The sequence below is a fragment of the Carettochelys insculpta genome, chromosome 11 (genome assembly GCF_033958435.1).
Source record: "Carettochelys insculpta isolate YL-2023 chromosome 11, ASM3395843v1, whole genome shotgun sequence".
NCBI classification, from domain to species: Eukaryota; Metazoa; Chordata; order Testudines; family Carettochelyidae; genus Carettochelys; species Carettochelys insculpta.
In genome coordinates, this window is record NC_134147.1 from 12,425,922 (window position 1) to 12,448,676 (window position 22,755).

A 22,755-nucleotide genomic window follows, 5' to 3' on the forward strand; every position below is an offset into this window, starting at 1 on the left:
AGAAAAAGAGGTGACCTCAGTAAAAATTCTGATGTCATGGCACATCAGTTTGGCCTGTATTACAGCTGCCTCAAAGGGAGCAAATGTTGTACCATATTTTGTTAGGCAAGTGGTTGTTAAGAGTTGGAAGGGAAACAGTCTATTGCCAAAAGAATCTGAGATTCCAAAAAATATTCCTGACCCAAACTGAGATGAAGTGGCAAAACTCTAAATCCTTTCATGAACTTAAAACCAAGCAAAATTTCAGATCAATCAAAACATTTAATTTTTCTTGAATTTCAAAATATTTGCATTAAGATCTTTAATTTATACAAGAAGCATAAATTAAAATTTCAAATCAAAGTATTGACAAAAACAAAGCTTTCATTTAGAAAATGTTAAAATAGATATTTTTACAGTTTCAATAATTATTACCAAAATAAGAACAAAAATCAAATTAGGAGATTCATCAAAAATGACCCTTCCCCACAAACTGTATTGGTTTAATTAAGTACACCTTTTACAATGAAATGCATCTCACTAGAAAATTCCTGATCTGCCATTCTGGTCACAACCTAGGCTTAAAGGAAACAGATTGACTGGGACAAACAGGGGGAAACGGGGTGATCTGTCGGTATAGCTCCAATAAATATTAAAAAAAATAAATATTTAGATTAGGGATGAGAAAGGTTAACCAGTAAGTATCACACTTCACGGTTGATGCTTACTGGTTTTGGTTAACTGGTGGGGGCTGGAGCAACCCCCCTTCCCCACTTGCTCCCCCTTTAATCAGTTAATTGGTTAAACATCACATTTTACTGGTTAACCAATTAAATGGGATTTTACATCCCTAATTTAGATATTCCAGTCTAGCAAAATTAAAGAAAGACTACTGAGTTTAAAAATGTAATTTCAAAGGACAAACACTTCAAACAATAAAATGTACAGGGCAAAACACTGTTACATAAGGAATACCCAAGAAACTTTAAATTTTAAGAAAGAAGGATTTTTTGCATGAATTTCAGGCTGTATCCCAATAATTAAAGAACAACCCTGTAAAGATATTTTCAGTTTGAAAAACTACAAAGAGAAAGAAGCAATTTTTAAATATTTCTTCTGAGTCCTTATGAAAGATAGTGAATTGAGAACACTGCAGATCAAAGCAGCATTTCATTTACATAAAAATACAGTACAAGTCACCTACAAATGTGCCTCTATCTCAGAGGATGTACCCTGGCAATAATACTGAGGTACATTTACAAAGATGCTATGTCTACACTAGAGAGTTTTGCCAACAAAACTGGGGTTTTGTCGACAAAACTGACAGAGCATCTACCCAAAAAACGCATTTTGTATACAGAAACTGTGGACAAAAAAGTTGTGTATCCACTCTGAGGGGCCCTTTTGTCAACAGAGTGGCTCAAAATATTGATCTGCTTTCATGTGTAGACGTGATCTGTTGACAGAAGTTTGTTGGAACATCTCTTCCGACAGTGATTTCTGTAGACAGATGCTTCTAGTGTAGATATAGTCAGAGAACCTACACAACAAATTCAGAAATTTTGGGCAACAGCACTGGCTTAACGCTATATCCTTGCGCTGACACAGCTATGCATACAATCACAGCTAGGGAGCTAGCATTTCATAAGGAGAAAGAATTCATATGGCAAGCCTGGGATCCTAATGCCTGAAGTTTACTGAAAGAGAAATTCAGCAGAAATACACCATATTATTATGCATGACTACGTACAGTAGAAGCTTGATTATCCGCATCCCTGGCAAAGGGATTGCCGGATAATCAAATTTGCCCATTAGTCGAGAGGAGCCACTAGCCCCACTTGGCTGAGCTGTCGGGTGGGACACGTCTCCTGAGGGCTGGAAGGACTGACTGCCTTGCTGCCACCAACCCCAGCAGCACAATCAACACTGGCTGAAAAGAGGGAAGGAGGAAGCAGGGGAAAGCTGCACCGAGTACTGGTTAACAGAATATGCCAGTTATCTAGGTGCTGGCATATTACTGCATTTGTTTTGACAGATTTTAGCTATTAGGATAGCTAATCAAGCAATTCCTTCAGAAAGAATGCAATAATCTGAAAAACATTAATGTACTATCAAACCAACACCACAGCATAATAGAAGTAAGTTACCACTATTGTCATACTTTTACAGGGAAGGGGGAAAAAGCTACCTCTCCATCTCTCTTAGAAAACATGAAGGCGTTCCAAAGTAGCAGATTTGTCAGGCAACTACATTAAATCCAGAGTTTTGCCTATTTTTTCAATATTAGCTAAAGCAAAGATTGTAATGCAACACTTTTTTTCAAGTCAATCAATTAAAAATGCCCTAGACTTTATACTGGATAGTCAATGCAAATGTTAATAAAAAGTATTGACCAAGCTAATTTGTTAGACTAGTATACTGAATAGCTATTAAAAGTGTTGCAGAGAAACAAGTATATAGGTAGAACTCAAAGTCAAAATCATATTACAAAATGGAATACACTAAAAAAAAATTTTTAGGATTTTATACTAAGAATAAATCTCAAAATGTACCAGAGAGGTAGCCGAGTTAGTCTGTATCTTCAAAAACAAGTAGTCTTGTGACACCTTACAAACTAACAGATATTTTGGAGCATAATCTTTCGTGGGCAAAGACCAGCTTTGTCAGATACGTGAGTGGCATTCATGCATCTGACAAAGCGGGTCTCAAAATGTGGACTGTCAACCAAAGAACAGATGCAGAAAGTTTTCAACATAAATCATCCACTCACCAAAACTTTAGGCCGTCTGTCACAGTCAACCATATCCAGCAAAGGGTATGACTCACACAGTATATCAATGGTAATAGGCTGACAAAAACCCAGACTAGGAAAGTACCTGTTAAGGATCCAAAAAACAAACAAAAAAACAAAAACAAAAAAAAAAAAAAAACAACCCTTTTTGCATAGTTTAAAAGATCTTAAAATTTTGTCTGTAAGGACAATAAATTCTATTGTATAAAATTCAAAATGCTGGCAAAGCAAGTCACATATCCATGAACTTGACTGTTCTTGTATAAATTAAACATCCAAATCATTTCACACACAAACCTGGGATTTGTTCTACAGATCAACTGAGAGATTTTTCAGATGGTCAGTAAATGGCAAAACCAGTTAACCTGTGTTGTTTGATACTCCAATGACAACACAGGTAAGTTAAGCAACTACACCTGTCATCTCTTTTTCCAATCTTTCTTTAAAGAAAAACGCATATAAGTTAATCAAAAATCAAGGCAACACCAGCTAAATAAGCATTCTAGAATTGTATCATTTGTAATAACAGATTGACTCCTTCTATAGATAAATTACCATCTATAAGTACTTAAAATAAGCCACTCAATGGAGAAATGGAAAGGAAGAAAGAAGGGGAAAGAGCCATGTCTCCTATGTTCAAAAAGAGATCTTCTAGTTTGTGTAGCACTGCCCTTAAATGGAGACAAATCCCATTAACTTCATCTCTGGTTAATGCAGTTGATCCAATCACAAAGACCCCATTCAATTCTAAATACTCAATACTAAATGGACTTCCCTTCATAATACATGACAGCACAGATGAGATAAAAATGTTTTACAATTGAAAACCAAATCAGTTTGTTTTTTTCAGTACTATCATCTCAGTCACATGTTAAAGTTACACTTTACAGTTAATAGCATTATTTAAGAAAAAACTAATCATAAATGAGGGTTATACTGTAGATCGAATTTGAAAATCTATGCAGTTTCATATAATAACTAACATGGTTGGATTTTTAATATCTATTCTTTCCGCCATATACAGACAAGTAAAGTAATCTCTCATGCACATGTTGTATTTCCTAATATTTGTATCAAATACTAAAAAGAACACCAACATCCATGCTGAGCGTCCCTCCATAATATCGCTTTTTAACAGAATATTAGTAACTGGCACATCTCAAACATTTGTAGAAACACCTGACATTGACTAATGCCTAACATTTTAATGTTTTACCATACTTCTTCCTGACATAACAGGTAAAATGCATGCTAGCACATGACTAATTTTTAATTAGACACTGTAGCTGGACATATGTTAACACTCAAGATAGTGTTAGTGTTTATTATCATGTCTAGACTGAAGGGTTTTGTCAACAGAAGCTTTTGTCAGAAGATATCTTGAGACAAAACTGTCAACAGAGCACATCCAGACACCAAAGTGCATTGAAAGAGCGATCCAATCTCTTGAGAGAGTGACCAGACAGCCGAGGCACTCTCTTAGCAAAACGTCCGCCTAGAACCATGTCAGCCAGGATTGCAGATCACCAGTTCCTTTTGAGTGCCGGTGCCAGAGCCCTGCAGAGAAACATGTGCGTAGAGAAGCAAGTGTGTTTCTCCTGCAGCCAGGACAACAGTCCTGATGATGATCTCAGGGTTGACCTTGCTTTGGAACAGGAAGGCAGCTGCCAGAAAGTTCAACACAAGCCACAGCATGTCTATGTGGGGCTATGGTACCCAGGGACCAGCTGTGTCACTTGCAAATGCAAGGCGAGCACAGTGGATGCTGGGGGAGGGGGCAGGCTTTGCTGTTCCTTGCAGGGGTAGGCATGCCCACAGTGGGGGTGCAGAAAACGTCCCTTTAAGGGACCCCTCCAGGCAGTTGTTCCCTGTGGGCATGCCTACCCCTGCAAGGAACAGCAAAGCCACCACAGTGTTCCCTGTGCTCGCCCAGCATTTGCAGGTGATACAGCTGGTCCCTGGGTGCCATGGCCCCACACTGACATACTGTGGCTTGTGTTGAATTTTCTGGCAGCTGCCTTCCTGATCCTCAGCAAGCTTGACCCTGAGGTCATCATCTGGACTGTTGTGTTGGCTGCAGGAGCTACACACTTGCAACTGCGCTCATGATGGACAGGCAACTCTGGAGGCACTACACCAGTTCAGACTTGTGGACTGGCTGGTCATGGAGCAGTAGAATAACCAGCAGTGGCTCCAAAACTTCCACATGTGGAATGTCACCTTCATGGAGCCCTATGCTTAGCTCATCTCACCCTCTGGAGATGCGACACCCAGCTGCAGCCTGCGATCCCCATGTAGAAGCAGACTGCAATCTCCTCTGGAAGCTCACCACCACTAACAGCTATTGGTTGGTGGGCAACCAATTTGGCGCGATGAAGTCCTCCTCACAGAGGTAATGCACATGGGGGAAGCGGAGCATTCAGCCAAAGGAGGAACCTCGAGAAGTGGGGTAGGGGATGTGAGGGGTGGAAGTGAGTGGAGAGAAAGCTACATCCCTCATTAATTGTGCCATTCCACCCTCACACAGCCCTGATGCTGGAGAAGAGCATCGCAGGGGGGCTCACGGAGCGCTCAGCAGGGAGTGGACAGAAAGGGGACAGGGATCTTCCAAGGGGCCAAGTACTCCCTCCCTCAGTCTCTGTCAGTCCCTCCCTCAGTCCCTGTCATGTGTGTAAGGTCACCTCCCTCTGCAGGTCATGAGGGCCATCAACTTGATCCTGTTGTGGAGGGTCATCTGTCTGAGAGACTTGACCAGGTCATGGCCAGATTCACTGTCCTGGGGTGACTGAACTGTGTCAGAGCCATTGATGGGACCCACATTCCGATCTGCACACAGGAACACTGTGTGGCCAAGTTCATCAACAGGAAGGACTACAACTCCACAGTGCTGGCAGGCACTGGTCAACTACAGTGGACAGTTCACAGATATTTACGTTGGGTGGTCAGGCAGAGTGAATGACACCCACATGTTCCACAACTCCAGCCTGCGCTGGAAGCTAGAGCTGGGAACATTCGACCCTTGCTGTGAGCTGGCTGTTGGGGACATGCAAACGCCAGTTGGGGGACATGGTCTACCCCCGATAAAGCTGTATACTGGACAGCTGGACCCCAGCAGGGAAAAATTCAATGAATGCCTGAACCTTGCCTGGATGCAGGCCATGTGTGCCTTCAGCCACCTCAAGGCACAATTCAGGTGCCTGCTGACCTGCCTCAATATTGGGGAGTGCAGCATTTGGCAGATTGGGGGAGCTTGTTGAATCCTGCACATTGAGGGGGTGTAGAGGGAGGCCTTCCTTCCAGGGTGGGTGGTGGATGCTCGCTACAAGAGGCAGCAGATCTGGGAGGTCCTGAGGGAGAGCTTCTCCCACAGACCTCAATAACCCTCCCCAGGTTTCCCCCCCAACAGCAGGGGCTTCAGGCCCACAGCTCTAGCCTGTGCCCCCCCATGAACCCCCCCCTTCACCCCAAACCAACCCCAGAATAATAAAGGCACGCACTTGTGTGGTGCATGAGAAACTGGTTTATTGTGAACTATTTACAAAATCCTGGGGGGTGATGGTGGCTGGGACTGCGGTGTGGTGGGAGGCCTATGAATTTGGAGATGGGGGGCATCAGAACATGTGGGGAGGGGGACTGTGAACCCAAGGGAGAGTGAGACCCCAAGTGGTGTTGGCCTCGGGATCCCCTGCTGCTGCATGTTCAGGTATGAGAATGGGGGAGGTACAGATGAGGAGGAGCTGGGACAGGGTCTGGGTTGGCAGGGAGGATGGGGAGCAATGGTGTGGGGGGAGAGCATGGCATCATCAGCCAGGGGAGCAGGTGGGGGTCCAGGGCACTTTGTGGGAGGGTAGGTAGTTGTAGGGCTGCCAGAGCAGCAGCAGGCAACTGAGTGCATGTGTCCCGCCACTCCATGGCGCAGAGGGACGCTAACTGATCTCACGTCTGTGACCTCCACTCCACATCCTCACAGATGTGGTAGGCAAGGGTCTGCATCATGTCCTTAAGGACTGCCATATGTCCTTGTGGACGTTTGACCTCTTCCTCCGTCTCTGGAGATGGTGTAGCATCATCGTGGGCGTGGCTCAGCCCTCAGTTGGTGCTGGTCCAGCTGTAGAGAACACAAGGAGGGGGGAGACTGACTCATTCATGCAACACAGCCCTGCCCCTAATCATGAGCAGCCATGCCCCCAACCATGAGCCGCAACCAACACTCCTTGGGCCAAGGAATGGGAGTGTCCTGGGAGCAAAGATGTGTGTCTGCACAGCAAGCCCTACTTCACAGGGACTCTGATGTGCCTACAGGACCATTCTAGCTGTTGCCGCCCTCCACCTACAACCCTCCCTTGATGGACTAGCACCCAAAGGCGGGTGTCCAGACACAGAGGGGTCCCCTCACGGGTGGTGGGGGAGCTGGGCACAGCCTGGCCCTCTGTGGAGCCATCACACACCTGTGACTTAGACCACTGCCCGCAGAAGCGGATGCTGCCACACTTGGGTAGGCATGCCCATGTGTGGGGTGCAGCACCTCTCAAGATGCCCAGGCTCATGCTGGTACCCTTGGGGTTAGCCTGCTTCCAGCTACAGCAGGTGCTCCGAGGGCTCCCCAGGGTCTGACACTCATTTGAGCTCCCATGAGCCTGGCAGCAGAATACCGCCTGTGCCCTGGGGTTGTCTGCTGGGTCCAGGTGGCACACACTACTACTGCACATGGTTCCACATCCTATGAGTTCAGTGCAGGGTCTTGCCCAAGCTGGCCAAGCAATGTTTGCAGACCACCCCGTCTGTGCCCACCTCCCATGCCCTTGGGTTTGTGATGAACAGGGCACTCACCTGAGGAATCTTCCCCAAGGTTCAAGGCAGCCTGGGAGGCATCCTGGCTGCCAGGGACCAGGTCCAGGGTGATGACAAGGCTGCTGGTCTTTGAATTAGGGTTCTATTGCTGTCCCTCTTGAGGCTTGTCCTTCTCTGACTCATGCTCAGTGACAGGGGCATTGAGCTCTGCATCCAGACTCATGTTGGGGGGTGATGTGCCCCCCCACCCCAGGATCTGGTGTAACTCCTGGTAGCAGGCAGGTGGCTGGTTCTGCCCCCAAGATACCCACACATATCCCTGCCATAGTTCCTTTACCCTGGCCTGGACTTGCTCAAGGGTGTGGCAGGGGTGGCCCCATTCGACCAGGGCCTTGGTTATCTGGCTTTAAATGTCCACATTGTGGTGCCTGGCTTTGTGGTCCTGCAGGGTCTCCTCCTTGGCTCAGAGATCCAGCAGGGCCTGGATCTCTGCACTGGATCATGATGGGGTACGCATCTTTGAGCCTGAGGAGGATCTTCGGACCACTAGAGCTGTTCCCTTGAGGGCCCAGTGGAGGTTGCTGGGTGCCTGTTGTTTTGGGTGCAGCTGCGAGGTGTAGGGGACAGCTGTGTGCCACACAGCTGTTCCCATGCTCTCAGCTTCCTGCCACGGGGTTTCCCAAAGGCCTCTTCTGTTGACAGAAGGCCCCTTGCCCCCGGAACATCCACAGCTGCCCTTTGTCGACAGATCTCTCTTGATGGCGGTGTTCTTCCTCATGGTAAGCAGGGTACGGCTGTCAACAAAACCGCTCCATTCTGCTGATTTACTGTCAAACTCTCCAGTCTAGACATAGCCTGAGTTTATATTAGATATTAACTATGGGTTTCTAGGGAAAGAAAAAGACCCTGACGCTGTGATTTGTCACTTTCATTTAAAGTTTAAGGACTATTTCATCACTCTGGCCCAAAACATATGTAATATCAAAGTGTAAAAAATTGGAGGGTATTATACTGGAACACTATGTCATCACTTTTCAATGTAGAATGTGAACACAGTGTTAGGGTTCTCTTTCTCTCTAAAATACACCCTGTACTTTTGCTCAAGTGACAGATGGCCTTTATCTATTCTACAATCTGAACTGGCTGAATGAAAATACTTAAGAGCAGAAAAGTTCTTTTTCAAAAGGATACTATCTGGCAATATCAAGAAGTGGTCCTTGTCCAGACACTAGAACGCATTTTTCATGGTAAGGTTTGAACAGCCGTAAAGGACTATGAGACATCACAACCTGGTCTTGTGAAATCTGTTTGGGATAAAACAGAAATTGCTTTCAAATCACCTTTATCTTTGCTATATTTAATCAACAGTGATGCAAACTGTATTTCAGTTTCTTAGCCAAAAGTTACTACAGAAAGTAGGTTTTAATATGTTGCCTTCAACTACACTATTCAATTAGCTGAAATTACATATTTTAGATCAATGGGGGGGCGTGCATAGTATAGACTCGGCCTTAGTTTCAACATCCTGTTCTTGATCAAAAGAATTTTTCTCTAACAACTATGTGATCTGTAAAATTGAGATAATAATCAATTACTTGACAGAAGTGTGGGACAATAAATGAAGGTTTGTAATAGGGCTTTGAAGATGGTCAACTCTAAGGATTATGATACTTCAAATCATTAATACCTTAATATTTTAAGCTTTTGTTTTATACATATTACCCATGGCACCAATTCAATGAGGATCACTACAAAGCGGGAAAAAATGTGTTCTAAACCTTAAACATTTATCTTAGTAGGATTCAAACATGCAGTCCTTAACCCACAACGAACACTTCAATGCCATGGCCAGCAGTGCCCAGGGGCCCAGCCCTCCTTGTGCCATATACCAGCACAGAAGTGTCTCACGTGCAAGAGAGAAGCAGGAACGAGGAGCAAGCTACCATCTTAGATGTTTATGTCACCACAGGAGAGAAGTTTGCATGAACTAATGCCAGCAGGAGATAGAGTTAATTGAGTGGAACTCTTACCAAAATAGTAACACACTCTTTGATATCAAGAAACACCATTAACTGTAGTTAGTAATAATAATACTTTGCACTACTAAAGTCCCTTCCAAGCAAAGATTTCACAGGTCTTTAAAAAACTCTGAAACCTTTAAAAGGTTTACTTTTTACTCACTGGCACTCCCATAATATGAGACAACTGGTCAGCTTTCTTCTGGTGAAGACAGTTCCCTGCATTGGTGACAAATACTACAGGCACTAAGAATTGTCCCTGGGAATTAACTAGCTTTTGAAAGGCTTTTTTTGCAGCAGGAATGGGAGTCTTTCCTCGTACCAGTACCCCATCAATGTCGAACAGGATGCTGAAGGTAGGTGTGATGGGCTGCAAGGAGAAAAAAATGGGTAATTATTTCTATCACTGCACACATTCAATAAAGCTTAAATACGTACAGCTGGAATCCAAACCAAGAAAAAAAACTCTTACCAGCTGGAGTTCTGTCAATAGGTCATCTCATACACCAAACACCTCACAGATAAAGCCAGACATAGAAATATTTATTATGGTTTTGGGAGCATAACTGCTAAATCTAGGGGTACAATTTTTCTCTGTCATAAGCCCCTTTTTACTGTCCAAATAATTATGACCTCCCTAGAAATTCTGACAAAGAATGTGTTTCAAAATATTTCAGAACTTTGGCCCAAATGCAGCAAAACTGGCACAAGAAAACATAAAGTACATATTCCAGAGTCAGTTAAGTTTTTTGGTGACAGAGGGAGATGCACCCCTCTAAAAGGGCACATGTTGTATATTTTTCCTACTCTGAATATTTTTCAGTATTTTGCACGTATGTTCAATGAGAAGACTGATGCTTTCTATTTCCAATAAATTCAATACAATACACACAAATACTGTTATCACAGTGGGTGGGCCTTGACTGCAAGTGCAGAAGAGTGTTCATTTTACACAACACTTCGGCTACATTTACATTACAGCAATCTGTCTACACAAGTTACTGTCAGAAGAGATGTTCCGACAAAACATTTGTTAACAGATCATGTCTACGCATAAAAGCCAACTGATCGTTTCATCTGCTCTGTTGACAAAAGGGGATCCGGGGCATCTACACGACTTTTTTGTCAACAGTTTCTGTTAACAAAACACATTTTGGCTGCTTCTACACAAGCACAGTTGTCTGGAAGATGAAGACAGCTTCTAGAGGATTGTCTTCTGGCAGATCACATCTACATGTAAAATGCAGTCCAAAAGAGCTGCTCCTTTCTCTGGAAGATCATACCTACACATGCACAGACGCTCTTCAGAAGAACAGGGCAGGAAATGGCACAGATGGGTTTGCACGGCCAGAGAGCTGTTCTGGGGCCGCCAGACATGCAGCACTTTAAAAGGCCCCACCTAAACAGCCCCTCCCTGCACAGGCTGCCAAGGTCTGCTGTGCTGCTCGCAGCAACGCAGACCCAGATCCTGGTTCTGACTGCCCCAACCAGCAGGCATGGACCCCAGCAGACACAGACCACCAGGGTTGCCCTGACCCAGATGTTGTCTGTCCTCTTGGCTACCCTCCTTGGCCTCCTGTGGCAACAGAGACCCAGGCCCGTGGGTCTAGACACCACACACACCCCCACCGGGCCACCCTCCAGGCTGTCCTGCATGTCTGGACCCACGCAACCAACACCAACTGGTGAGACGGGGCCCTCATGGGGAAGTGGGACAATGAGTGCTGGCTGCAGAATCTCCAGATGAAGGAGGAGACCATTCTGGAGATCTGCACCTGGCTCGCCCCATGCTCCAAAGGCAGGACACCTGGATGTAGCTGGCCCTCTCTGTGGAGAAGCGCATGGCCATCACCATATGGAAATTGTACCCCCTGGACAGCTAGTCATCCATCGGGCAAAAGTTCAGGGTGGGTACATCCACCATCAGGGCGGTCATACTAGAGATAAGCCCTGCCTCAGGTGCGCCCTGGCTAGGCAGAGGGAGGGGTGGGGGGGCACAGAGGATCCTTGGGGGCTGAGGGGGGGCGGTGAGGGCCCAGATCAGGGGGCAGGTAGGCCTAGGCTGGGAGACCAACACACCCGCTACCAGAGGGGTGCCCCAGCAGGAGGGATGGGAGGCTGAGGAAGGGGGCAGAGGCACCCCTGTGCATGCCCACAAGTGTGCTTGCTCTTGTTCCGAGCAGGTCGTGGGAGGCCTCAACAACATGCTGGTGTAATGGCTGGTGTGCATGGGGGACCTGGATGAGCTCAAGTGTGGACATGCACCCTCAACCTTACAAAATCAGATGCTATAAAGTCGATCTTAACAGATCTGACTTAATTTCCTAGTATAGACATAACCCGTGATTTTGTATCATTTTTATATAAGCCTCTGGTCAGACAGCATATAGGCTTCCTCAGATTTGAGCATGAAATTTTGTTTGGTATGCTAGAACAAGTTCAGGTATAGGATTTTGTATACTTAATGGCCATTTATTATTACATTTAAGCCATAATGAATTTACACACACACACACAAATCTGTGAACATTCGCTTACCTACCACCAGACTAACAATTACGGGAAAAGGGAAGAAAAGTCAAGCCCACTGTTATGGTGTCAGACCAATGATGAGTCCCACCATATAAGCACATTTACATACAATTAGTATCCCCTGTAGCATAACATTATTGTTCGGCGTCCTAGTTGAAGACCAGAGTGGGAAATCCGCAAATAAGATTCTCTCAAGCATTTACATAACGCACCGGCACACGTCTGCGTGTGGACAGAAGCGCACTTCTCACAGAGCGCTTGTTATAGTGAACCCTCGAACACTTTCCAGAACTATTTCGCTCTGAAATTCTGACTCCTGGAGGCTCGTGAAGCGCAGCAGAGCCGGAGCGGCGCACGGAAGAAAACGCTCTTCTCACTGTCCCTACCAAAGCAACTGAACACGTCCAGAGGCGTAGCACACCCCTGCGTTTGCCATCATCGGATCCACGGACCGCCATCAGCACGTTCCTGTGGCTGGAAAGCGCAGGCGCGTCGGCCGCACTGCCCCGCGGCTGCTTAGCGGCGCGGTGCCTCCACAGCCGCGGCGAGCAGCAACCCGCCGGCGAGCAGCCTGCCCCCACCCCGGCATTTCAGCTCCCGACCTTAAACTCCCTTCGATCGGCAGCGCCGGACCGCAGCGCCCAGCTGTAAAACACCGCCCGCTCGACAGCCGCAGCGCCCAGCTGCTCGCCCACCCCCTGGCAGGTCAGGCCGCCGCCGCCGCCGCCGGGCAGCCTGAGGGGGAGAGAAAAAACCCTCCTCCCGCGCCCGTCAGGCGGCGACGCACCGGCTCTGCTGCGAGGCCGGGAAAGCCCGGCCCGGGGAGGGGCGGAGCTGGCGCGAGCGGACAGCCGCTCCCTGCGCCTCAAGAGGCGGGAGCCGAGCGGGCCCCCTGTCGGCCCGGCAGACGCGGCGGCCTGTCCGGGAGCCGTCCGGGAACGCTCCGCCCCTCGCCCGCTCCCGACTGGGGCGCCCCGAGCCTCTGCCCCGTTTACCTTGGTGCCGCCACCGTTGTCCCCGCGCGGCGGCGCAGCAAGGCCGGCAGAGGCGCTGCTGAGCCCGCGGGGTCCCGGCCAGCCGCGCCCTCAGCCAGCGGCGGCAGCAAGCTCCGCATGGCCCCCGAGAGCGCGCGGGGAAGCGGCCACAGAGCCGCCGCGGGGGGAAGGCGGGGCCCGCCTATCCCGCCTACTCCTCGGGGCGCTACGGGCAGCCCTGGCCCCACCCCCAGCGCAGCGCGGCTGCAGCGCCGGGCTCTGCCCATGGGTCGCGTGCGGCGTGCTGGGAGGGGGTGCCCGGGATGGGCGCCCCGTGTCACACGGGCGGAGCTGTAGCCCTAGGGTGTCAGACAAGGCGGGCGGACCCCTGGGGAGAAGAGGAGCTGTGCCCGCCTCTGGAGTTAGCAGCATCACAGACACCTGCAAGCTGGGAGGCGGCAGAGGAAGGCGAGGCTGCTTCCCCCCTCTGCAGCGCCGGGCCTGAAAGAAGGGAGGCGGCCAGGGATTAAATTGAAAATGTTTCTTCAGAGCATTTCCCATCAGCATGTTCTTGGCCGTTACTCAGTAACAAGTAGGACCTCTTCATATCACCGTCCTCTTTGTGAGCCCTTTAGGCTGACCAGCCCAATTCTGGTGCCGCAGCTCTTCTCACAGACAGGGCAGGTGTCAGTAGTTGGTGGAAGGGCAGGAGGCAGCTTTTGACTCTTCTTCTCCAGGTCTCCTCATCTGCACCTCAGTGTAGCCTCTCAAACTGAGCCACCCCCTCATGGATCATCATTTACCACTGGGGCCAGTCTTTGGCAAGGTTCTTCCAAGTGTCAACACCGATGCTGCACTTTTTCACGTGTGCCTTCAGCATGTCCTTATATCACTTCCACTTCCTCTGGCCCCCAATGCCCCTCTGTCCTTCATCCAACTTGGAAAACAGAATCTGTTTTGGGAGGTGCTAATCAGACATCTGAACCATGTGACCAGTCCAACAAAGTTGTTGATAAATGAAAATGGTTTCAATGCTGTTCATGTTCAACTCTTCCAGAACACTAGGTTCATGGACATATCCTCCCAAGAGATGTTTAGGATTCTGCTGAGGCAGTGTTGATGATATTGTTCAAGTGCCTTCAAATGATGCTTGTATGTTGTCCAGGTTTCACATGCGTACAATAGCATTGGAACAACCACTGCATGGTATGCAAAAAGCTTTGTCTTGGGATAGATGTCCTGATTCTCAAAGACCCTTTGTCTCAGGCAGGGGAAAGTAGAGCTTGCACAGCTCAGATGATGCTGGATTTCCGCATCAATGTTGATTTTAGCTTAAAGATGACTTCCAAGGAATGGGAAGTGCTCTACACTTTCCAGCAGTTCTCCATTGCATAGTTTTCCAGCACATTTCCAGAACATTTTCCAGCAGTTCTCCCTTCAGCATAGTTAATCTATCTCCACCGCTCCAAGCAGTAAGGATCATTGTTCCTGAGAGAAGCTCTCCTGCCAGCAGTAGCACTGTCTACAATGGGGATTAGGTCACCTTTTTTCTACATCCCTGGACAAAGTAGTTACACAAATGTAAATCTACACTACAGACCTGGCTTTAGTTGGGTCACATATTGTTGTAATAAACCACACATTCAATTGCTTGCTCTTTGGTCCACCATTTTTAGTGTCTATCAGAATAATAAATTTAAGCTTCCAGAGAAACTAAAATCATTCAAAGAAGTTTGTGACCCAATAAATGTGTTAATTTCTAACATGCTACAAGACTGCTTGTTATTCTAAAATTAATTACTTCATCTGTGAGGGGGAAAAACCCTCAGAGCAGAACCAAGTGCAAAACCTACAGATACATCACCTTTGCTACTGTAATCAACAGTCCTCACAACACATCTTTCAAGATCCATGGGTCCTACAGATACCTGTTACAACGTGTGGTGTAGCAGTGCTCTAAGCGCCCTGACAACAGCTGCATGGGGAAACAAAATCACTGGGAAAGTGAAAAAGACAAATACCCCCACATCACCTTTAAAAAAACACTTTTCACAAAGGGATTGCTCTATATCTGACGTGTTAGTCCTAATCCTCAGAGGAAATCTGCACAACCCTTTCTAAAGATGTATCTGGGAAAGAGACACTGGATCAAATTCAAGCTAAAGCAATCTGATCTATTGCATTTTGCACAGTTGCTCGGAGTACCTTTCCCAAATCTAAAGAAGAAGTCTTTATGGCTTGAGATTTTTGTCTCTCGTACCACCAGCAGTTAATCCAGCAAAGGATATTATCTCATCCAGTGTTCCTCTCTTATGCCAGCACCATGCAGCTCTGCTGACTTCACACCAGCAGCGGCACACAAGCTCTGCCTTTGGCCATCATTTCAGGGGCCATTGCATTTTGTACATGAGGGCAAGATAGTGATGCATTTACATCAAGCATGACTTTCTCCACATGTGAAAAAGCATGACAGGGGTCCTGTTCTCACAGCCCCTGCACCAACTGGGTGCAGGACAATATTGTTCAATGTAGGCAACAGATGGTAATTTCCAGGATAAACCACAGACATGCTGCACTTATTTCAGAACACTGTGCTCGGCACTGTAGGACAGGTGCAACGAGGTACTGGCTTTATGAAGCTTCCAGGGAGTTCTGCATGTAGACGCTTTTTCTGCTTTTTTCTCCACTGCTCTCCATCCAGGTGAGCAGGAAGAAGATCACAGAAAGCCTGCAAATTTTTGATTGAATTAGAATTTGAATTGGAATTCAGCAGCACCCAGGCTTGCAAATATAAAGGGCACCCATAATGAAAAACATTCCTCTGCCGTTTGCATGGCACCACAGCAGTAGCCATAATGCTGCAACAGTAGCAAATGCATCAGTAGCCATCTGCAATCATGAGCACTCAGGGTAGTTGTCTGTCTAGTATTTCTCAGGCTTGTAAGGAGCCCCAGCATGGACTCACCAGGAGATTCCGGATTAGACCAATTGGTGGCGAAGAGACTTTGGGTGGCCAAGAGGAATGCGGCAAACTATGATCAGGTGTCCTGCTAGGTGACCTCCAGAGGTTACTCCCAGGACTCTACGCAATGCTGGGTGAAGGTGAAAGAACTCCAGCAGGCCTAACAAAAAGTGCAGAAAGCCAACAAGTGGTCAGGGGCAGTTCCACAGACCTGCCACTATTATGAACAGCTGCACATGCTTCTGGTGAGTGACACCAGCCCAGAGCCCAGTCTTAACTAATACATTGTGGAGGCCCTGGTCTGTAGTTGTGAGTGAGCTGAGAGGAGCAGGGTGCCCCAGAGGAAGAGGCCAATGGAGAGGAGGAAGGGGACAATGAGCAGGGGACTGAGGAAGTTCTTCCTGACAGCCCAGAGCTCTTCACCATAGACCTGGAACTGGTCCCCTCCATACCAGTCCCCGACGCCCTACATCAGGCTGTCTGGGTGAATATTTATGCTGCATGTTAAAAGTGGGTTGTGGATGGGTATAGGTATAGGTTTGGATATGGATGCAGGTCTGCTGTGGATCTGTGTCCCTCAGAACAGCATGTTAATGTTTCTTGGGATGGAGTGCTTCTCCTTTTTGGATATCTTCTCGAAGGCCTCATCTAGGCTCTCTTGTATTTTTTCACAAGATTTTTGGGCAGACCTGACTTCTTGCAACTTCCACAGTAGCACATCTTGCCACGCCAGGCAACCAGATAGCGATCTGGTGTCATGGCACCACACTGCATTTTAGCAAATTTTCCAGACTTGTGGTCACACAGCATGATCAGGTCTTCTTTGTCCACATCTGTTAGTTTTAAGAGGGTGATGTCTTCTTTGGCAACCTGCATCGGATTTTTTTTTTTTTTAAACTATGCCTCCTGACCTTTTACATTTTCCTGCAGCAGCTGTTGGGGGCTCTGTTCCGCACTCCCCAGCATGGTTTGCAGGCTTTGTGGGACATCTCCCCTCCCATGTCCCTTTCCACCCAGCATTTCTTTATAGTTTACAGGGTTCCTGAACCATGCAGCTGCTGGGTTCTTCAGGCATCTCCCCTTCCATGTCCTTTCCATCCAGAATTTCTTTTTTCTTTAAGGGATCCCCCCACACAGCCATCCATGTGGCTGTATTCGAACCCTTCCCCACCATCCCCTCTCTTCACGTGGCTGCCAGGCACTGTGATCCTTGCTCATTGGGGAGGACTGCCCCAGGAACAGAGAAAAAAAATTTTTCCCCTGCCCCAGGCTTCTCCTGCTTGGCAGCCCCCACTTGCCCCAAAAAGCAAACAGTTGCTTATAGCTTACCATGTCCACAAAGAAATGTGCTGGATAAGTGATGGTAAATGATATATTGTGAAATGCACACTTAGAATCCCATTCTTAATAAGCCTTTAGTGACCTTCACAAAAGAAACTTTCCCTGATAGTAGACCCAGAGTCCGATTCATTCAATTTGAAAGCACATAATGTGAATTATATTTTAATTTTGACCTTCACTTTCCAGCTGCAATGCCCAGAATGAGAGAGAGGTCCAGAAATTTAAAAGGTGAAAGCAGGCTCTCATCCTGCAGCACATGGAGCAGAACGAAGCAGAACACAGTAAGCTGACAAAGGACACTGCTCACTGGTTTCATTGTACAGCTCAGTGGCATCAAAGTCAAGCTGAGTTGCAGGAGAGAATGCTTGATTTCCGACAGTAGCAAGTGGCAAAGCAGAGTGAGGCCAGGGCAAAGCTCATAATGACAGTTACGGAGCAAATGGATGTCCTGTACTCCCTGTTGCAGCTGCAGAGGAACTCCCAACACAGCACTGAAGGAGCTGGCTGCAGTCCCTGAAGAGAGGTTGCCCAACCATTGTTATTGCCACCCCTGAACACAGGGAGGGAGGACAAAGATAGCCTGCTGCTCTAGTCCCAAGGGCCACGACAAAAGGCTATTCAAGCACCCTTGACAACACTTCTTTTCTCTGCCACTTAAACCTCTCCTCCCCACAAAATAAATTCCTTCCTTTGAGCTCGGTGTGATTTTTGTGGAGTGCATAAGTGGTAGGGAACACAAATCATTGTGGGGAACCAAGTGGGCTGGGGGAGGGCTCAAGGCACAGCTGCTCACTGATACTCCCAGGTCGCAGCAGACACATGGGTGACGGAACCAGGAGGATTGGGGGAGGGCTGAAGGCACAGCTGCCCAATGATATGCCAACGTCCGCAGAGGATGCATGGCATAGGGAAGCTGGGCAGGTTGGAGGAGGGCTGAAGGAACAGCTGCCCGCCCCTACAAGCAGGTTTGCAGTAGATGCACAGCTGATGGAACTGGGAGTGTTGGGGGAGGGCTGAAGGCACAGCTGCCCACCGCTATGCCCAGGTCCGCAGCAGACACATGGCACAGGGACCCAGTCATGTTACAGGAGGGTTGAAGGCACAGCTGCCCGCCATTATGCCCAGGCCTGCAGCAGATGTATGGCTCATGAAACTGGATGGGTTGGGAAAGGGCTGAAGGCACAGTTGCCCACCTCTGCACCCAGGTCTGCAGCGGATGTGTGGCTGACAGAACTGGGTAGGTTGGAGGAGGGCTGAAGGCACAGATGGCCACCACATACATTCTACTTACTGTAAATTAACCCCCTCCTACCAAGTAAAAGCATTCATTCATTAAGACACGGTTTGATTCATTGGCATTACAAGAGAGAAATACATTGGTAGCATGTGTGCTACAGATCGTTCAGGAAGCTATGTTTTAAAGCTTCCCTTATTGCTGATGCCTCAGCATGGTTATTGGTGGATGGTTGTATAGGCAGCTGCAAGTAAGCCCTGCTGTGGCCTCACCTTCAGAATTTTAGACAGACAGGAAGGTCTCCCACCTGGATTCACCAATGTTGTGCAAAATAGCACACGCTGTAATCACAGTGGGGACATCAGTTCAGAAAAGTCCAAACAGGTCAAAACAGCATCTGAACCTCACTTTTAAATGGCCAAAGGCACATTCCCCCACCATTCTGCACTTGCTGAGTGTCTCTGACTGAAGTTTTCCTTGTTGGGGTCCAAGGCTCTTGTGTAGGGCTTCATAAGGCAAGGGAGCAGAAGGTAAACAGGGTCACCCAATATTACAATAGGCATCTCCACATCACCAATTGTGATTTTCTGGTCTGGGGAAAAAGTCCCATCCTGGAGCTTTCTGTACAGACCAGAATTTCAGAAGAGAAGCACATTGAGAACCCTCCAAGACCATCCAAAGTTGATGTCAGTGAAATGACCTTTGTGATCTACCAACCCCTGCAAAACGATAGAGAAGTACCCCTTTGTCTTTATATACTCAGAGGCCAGGCGGTTCGGGGCTACGATGGGGATGTGCATGCGATCTATTGCTCCACCACAGTTAGGAAACCCTATGGCACCAAAGTCATCCACTATGGCCTGTACATCTTCCAGGGTCATGGTCTTCCTCAGGAGATGACAACAGATTGCATGGGCCACCTGCATCACCATGGCTCCCACTGTAGATCTGTCCACCATGAATTGATTTGCCACTGACCACTAACTGTCAGTTATTGCAAACTTCCACACAGCAATTGCCACTCACTTCTGAACTGTTAAAGCCAGCCTCATTTTTGTGTTGCTGTGCTTCAGGGTGGGGGCCAGCACATCACAAAGTTCCATAAGAGTGGACTTGTGCATGTGGAAGTTCTGCAGCCACTGCTGGTCATCCCAGGACTCCAAAACGATGTGGTCCCACCAATGTGTGCTGGTCTCAAGTCCAAAACTGCCACTCCACTGTCATCCAGGTCAGCCAGCAGCTGAGCGTTCTTGGACAGCAATTGTGAGATATGCACTTCTAAACGTCCTGTGGTCCGGCTAATTCTCTCATTTGGCACTGGTCATGTATCAAGGGTGCTAGACTAATGAGGTTCAACTGTACTAGTAGCTACAAAACTGAACATTGTAAATCAATAAGGACATAGGTGTTTTTAGTACTCTGGTTGGTATCTGCTGGTAAATACCATCTATGGAGTTTGCGGCTAAGAGGACATTCAGCCTAAAAGAACTCAGTTTATGCCACATTCTCATGTTCCTCAACTAGCATCATATATGCCATCATGTGTCATTAATGCCCACATACTTTGTATATAGGGTAAACGGTAAACACTCTTCGACAAAGAATGAATGGACACAAAACAGACATCAGAAAGCTCCTAACTCACAAACCTGTCAGCCAGCACTTTAATGGTGTGGGCCATTCTGTTGATGACCTGAAAGTCTGTGTTTTACTGAAAACAAACTTCAAGGATCACCTACAGAGAGAGAGAGTGCGGAACTCTTTTTTATATTCAAATTCGATACATTAACATGTGGTTTGAACCGGGACAGCAATTACCTGGCCCATTATAACGACTCTTCTACATATTTTGTTTTATCTGACTCTTGACTTCCCCCCACAGTCCTCTTCTGATTTGCCCACCTTGATTACAATTTTTGTGATTTATCAGCCTTGATAACTATTTTTGGTTCTCTGTGCCTTAAATATTGAGGCTGTTCTGGTATGGCTATGGTCTGAAGAAGTGGGTCTGTCCCATGAAATTTCACCACCTAATAAATTATTTGTTAGTCTTTAAAGTGCTACTCGACTGCTTCCCCCTGCCTTGCAGTTTATGTCAGCCATAGCTAGCATCCAAGCACCTGCAAACTGATCTGATCAAGTCATTTCTGACCAGGGTGTCTACTCGTCAAAATGGGGTTCAAAGCAGAAGCCACACTTGTATTTTACTTTTTTACATCGTAGCTTTTTGCACATCATCTGGTGGAGCTTGGTATCTATATTTTTTATTTTGTCTTTTCTGCCATTTCCTCTCTGTCTACCTGTTTAATCACTCTGACATTCATTGGTGCTTCTCCGCCTTCACATATTTGCCATTTTACTTCACTTTGTTTTTGTAGATTCTGCCTCCTTGCTTTTATCCTGCCCAACCATCTTATACTCCCTATTTATCTTTTTCTGCCTTTCTCCCATTTCCTAGCTCCAGCCACCCTTCTCCTTCTGTAACAGCAGCGAAGGGTCCTGTGGCACCTTATAGACTAACAGTAAAGTTTTGAGCATGAGCTTTCGTGAGCTGACGAAGTGAGTCTGTGCTCACGAAAGCTCATGCTCAAAAGTTTACTGTTAGTCTATAAGGTGCCACAGGAGCCTTCATTGCTGTTACAGATCCAGACTAACATGGCTACCCCTCCAATACTTTCTCCTTCTGTGTCTTTCTATTCTCCACTTCCACTACTGTTACAGATGTATGTTATACTAATGCTCAGAGGCTATCTTCATAGCACTGCCACTACTAAAATTCAAACACCTGACTTGGACTCCCCATGAAAAATCATGCATTTTTTTAAAGTGGTTTTGGACAGACTTTGCACCTCCAGTGTGTAAATTACACCAACACTTGTCAATTTTGGCCACTGTTCCAGGAGTTCTCATTTAGAAAATCCAAGCAGACTCAGGGCCCAATTCCATGCAACACAGATTAACTTCTGAAAAGCACTGTAGCTCACTGGCAACGCCCTGAGGTATCTGAGCACTGTACGTGTTAGTTTTATAGTTTTAAGAGTGAGGCTTGAGGTCTGGAAAGACAAGTTAATTAAGTAATGTTCTGACCTTTTGGAACTTAGACAAAGTAGGGTTTTCCACTCTCTGAATCCATAGGAAAGATGTTGCTCAGCCTCCCAAACTTACAAAGTCTACAAAGCCAGATTCTTAAAGTCCTATTAACTAATGTGAACAATAAAAAAAATCAACAGTAAAACAAATGTAAGTTATCAAGCCTCCAAACTGATAAATAAAATGTTACGCAATAAAAAATAATTGTAACAATTGCTCCAGGGTCTGTTATGCACACACTTTATATATTATTGTTTTACACTCTGTAGTACCTTGATACCAAAGCGACATCTGCCTACTGCTGCTCACAGTGCAGGAAGGACTGCCACTCCTGGATTGGATTGCACAGCCACAAAAGACGCTGCTCGAATCAGTCCAACTGGGGCGCAAACCCATGATCCCTCGGGATCGAAGGATGCCTACTTCTACCACCTACCTAGTACCTACTAGATATTTTTAGAGGGTGTCTACCTGTCTGCTGGTGCTACATTTGTTCAAGAACACATCTTAAAGTGTAAGAGCTACAAACACAAAATTTGGTATAGAGCTTCCTTTCACCCTAACTTAAACCAAGGTCGGGTTTGTTTGCACCTGGCAAGTAGGAAATGTTAGAAATCCCAGGCTTCCCCAGAACATGGAAAGAGAGGAGCACTGAGAAGAAGAATAACAGAGTTCAGACTCACCACTGAGGTCAGCGAGCACAGGGAACAGTGATACTGCAGAAGGATAACTGGGGGTGGCCACAGCAGGAAAAGAGTGATCTGATGGAGAACAGGCTCTCCACCCTCCAGAGAGCTAAGAGCCCCCGACTCCAGACTCCTTCCCCACTACTGCTCAGCCACAGTGCTGTGCAGGTGGAGCTTTGCTCCCTCCCCACAACTCACCACGCAGTTAGCTCCCCCAAAACATTTGCATAAACCATATGCTTTTTCCTTTTATTTTTCCCCAAACAAAAACAACACAAGCCTGATTTCACTTCAATACCCAAGCAATGCTGGGTCAATTTGCTTTGCATGTGTGTGCATGCGTACGTGCATGCATGT

The 22,755-nt window shown here is 46.9% G+C and overlaps 1 protein-coding gene across 4 annotated transcripts in view; it reads right to left on the bottom strand.

Moving 5' to 3' along the window:
• Nucleotides 1-22,755, bottom strand: part of LOC142018921 (haloacid dehalogenase-like hydrolase domain-containing 5) — a 63,397-nt gene that overhangs the window by 34,838 nt on the left and 5,804 nt on the right. For 3 of the 4 annotated variants that reach the window (XR_012646962.1, XM_075005168.1, XM_075005167.1), the window contains exons 2-4: nt 9,743-9,949; nt 8,753-8,865; nt 2,750-2,843 (exon numbers count right to left, since the gene is read on the bottom strand). Coding sequence is in view for 3 of the 4 variants with exons in the window: in XM_075005168.1 (XP_074861269.1) it covers nt 2,750-2,843; nt 8,753-8,865; nt 9,743-9,949 (414 nt within the window). In the remaining variant the exon portion in view is untranslated. Of the gene's footprint in view, nt 1-2,749; nt 2,844-8,752; nt 8,866-9,742; nt 9,950-13,106; nt 13,275-22,755 lie in introns of those variants that run through there. The other variant, XM_075005169.1, reaches the window with a different exon arrangement.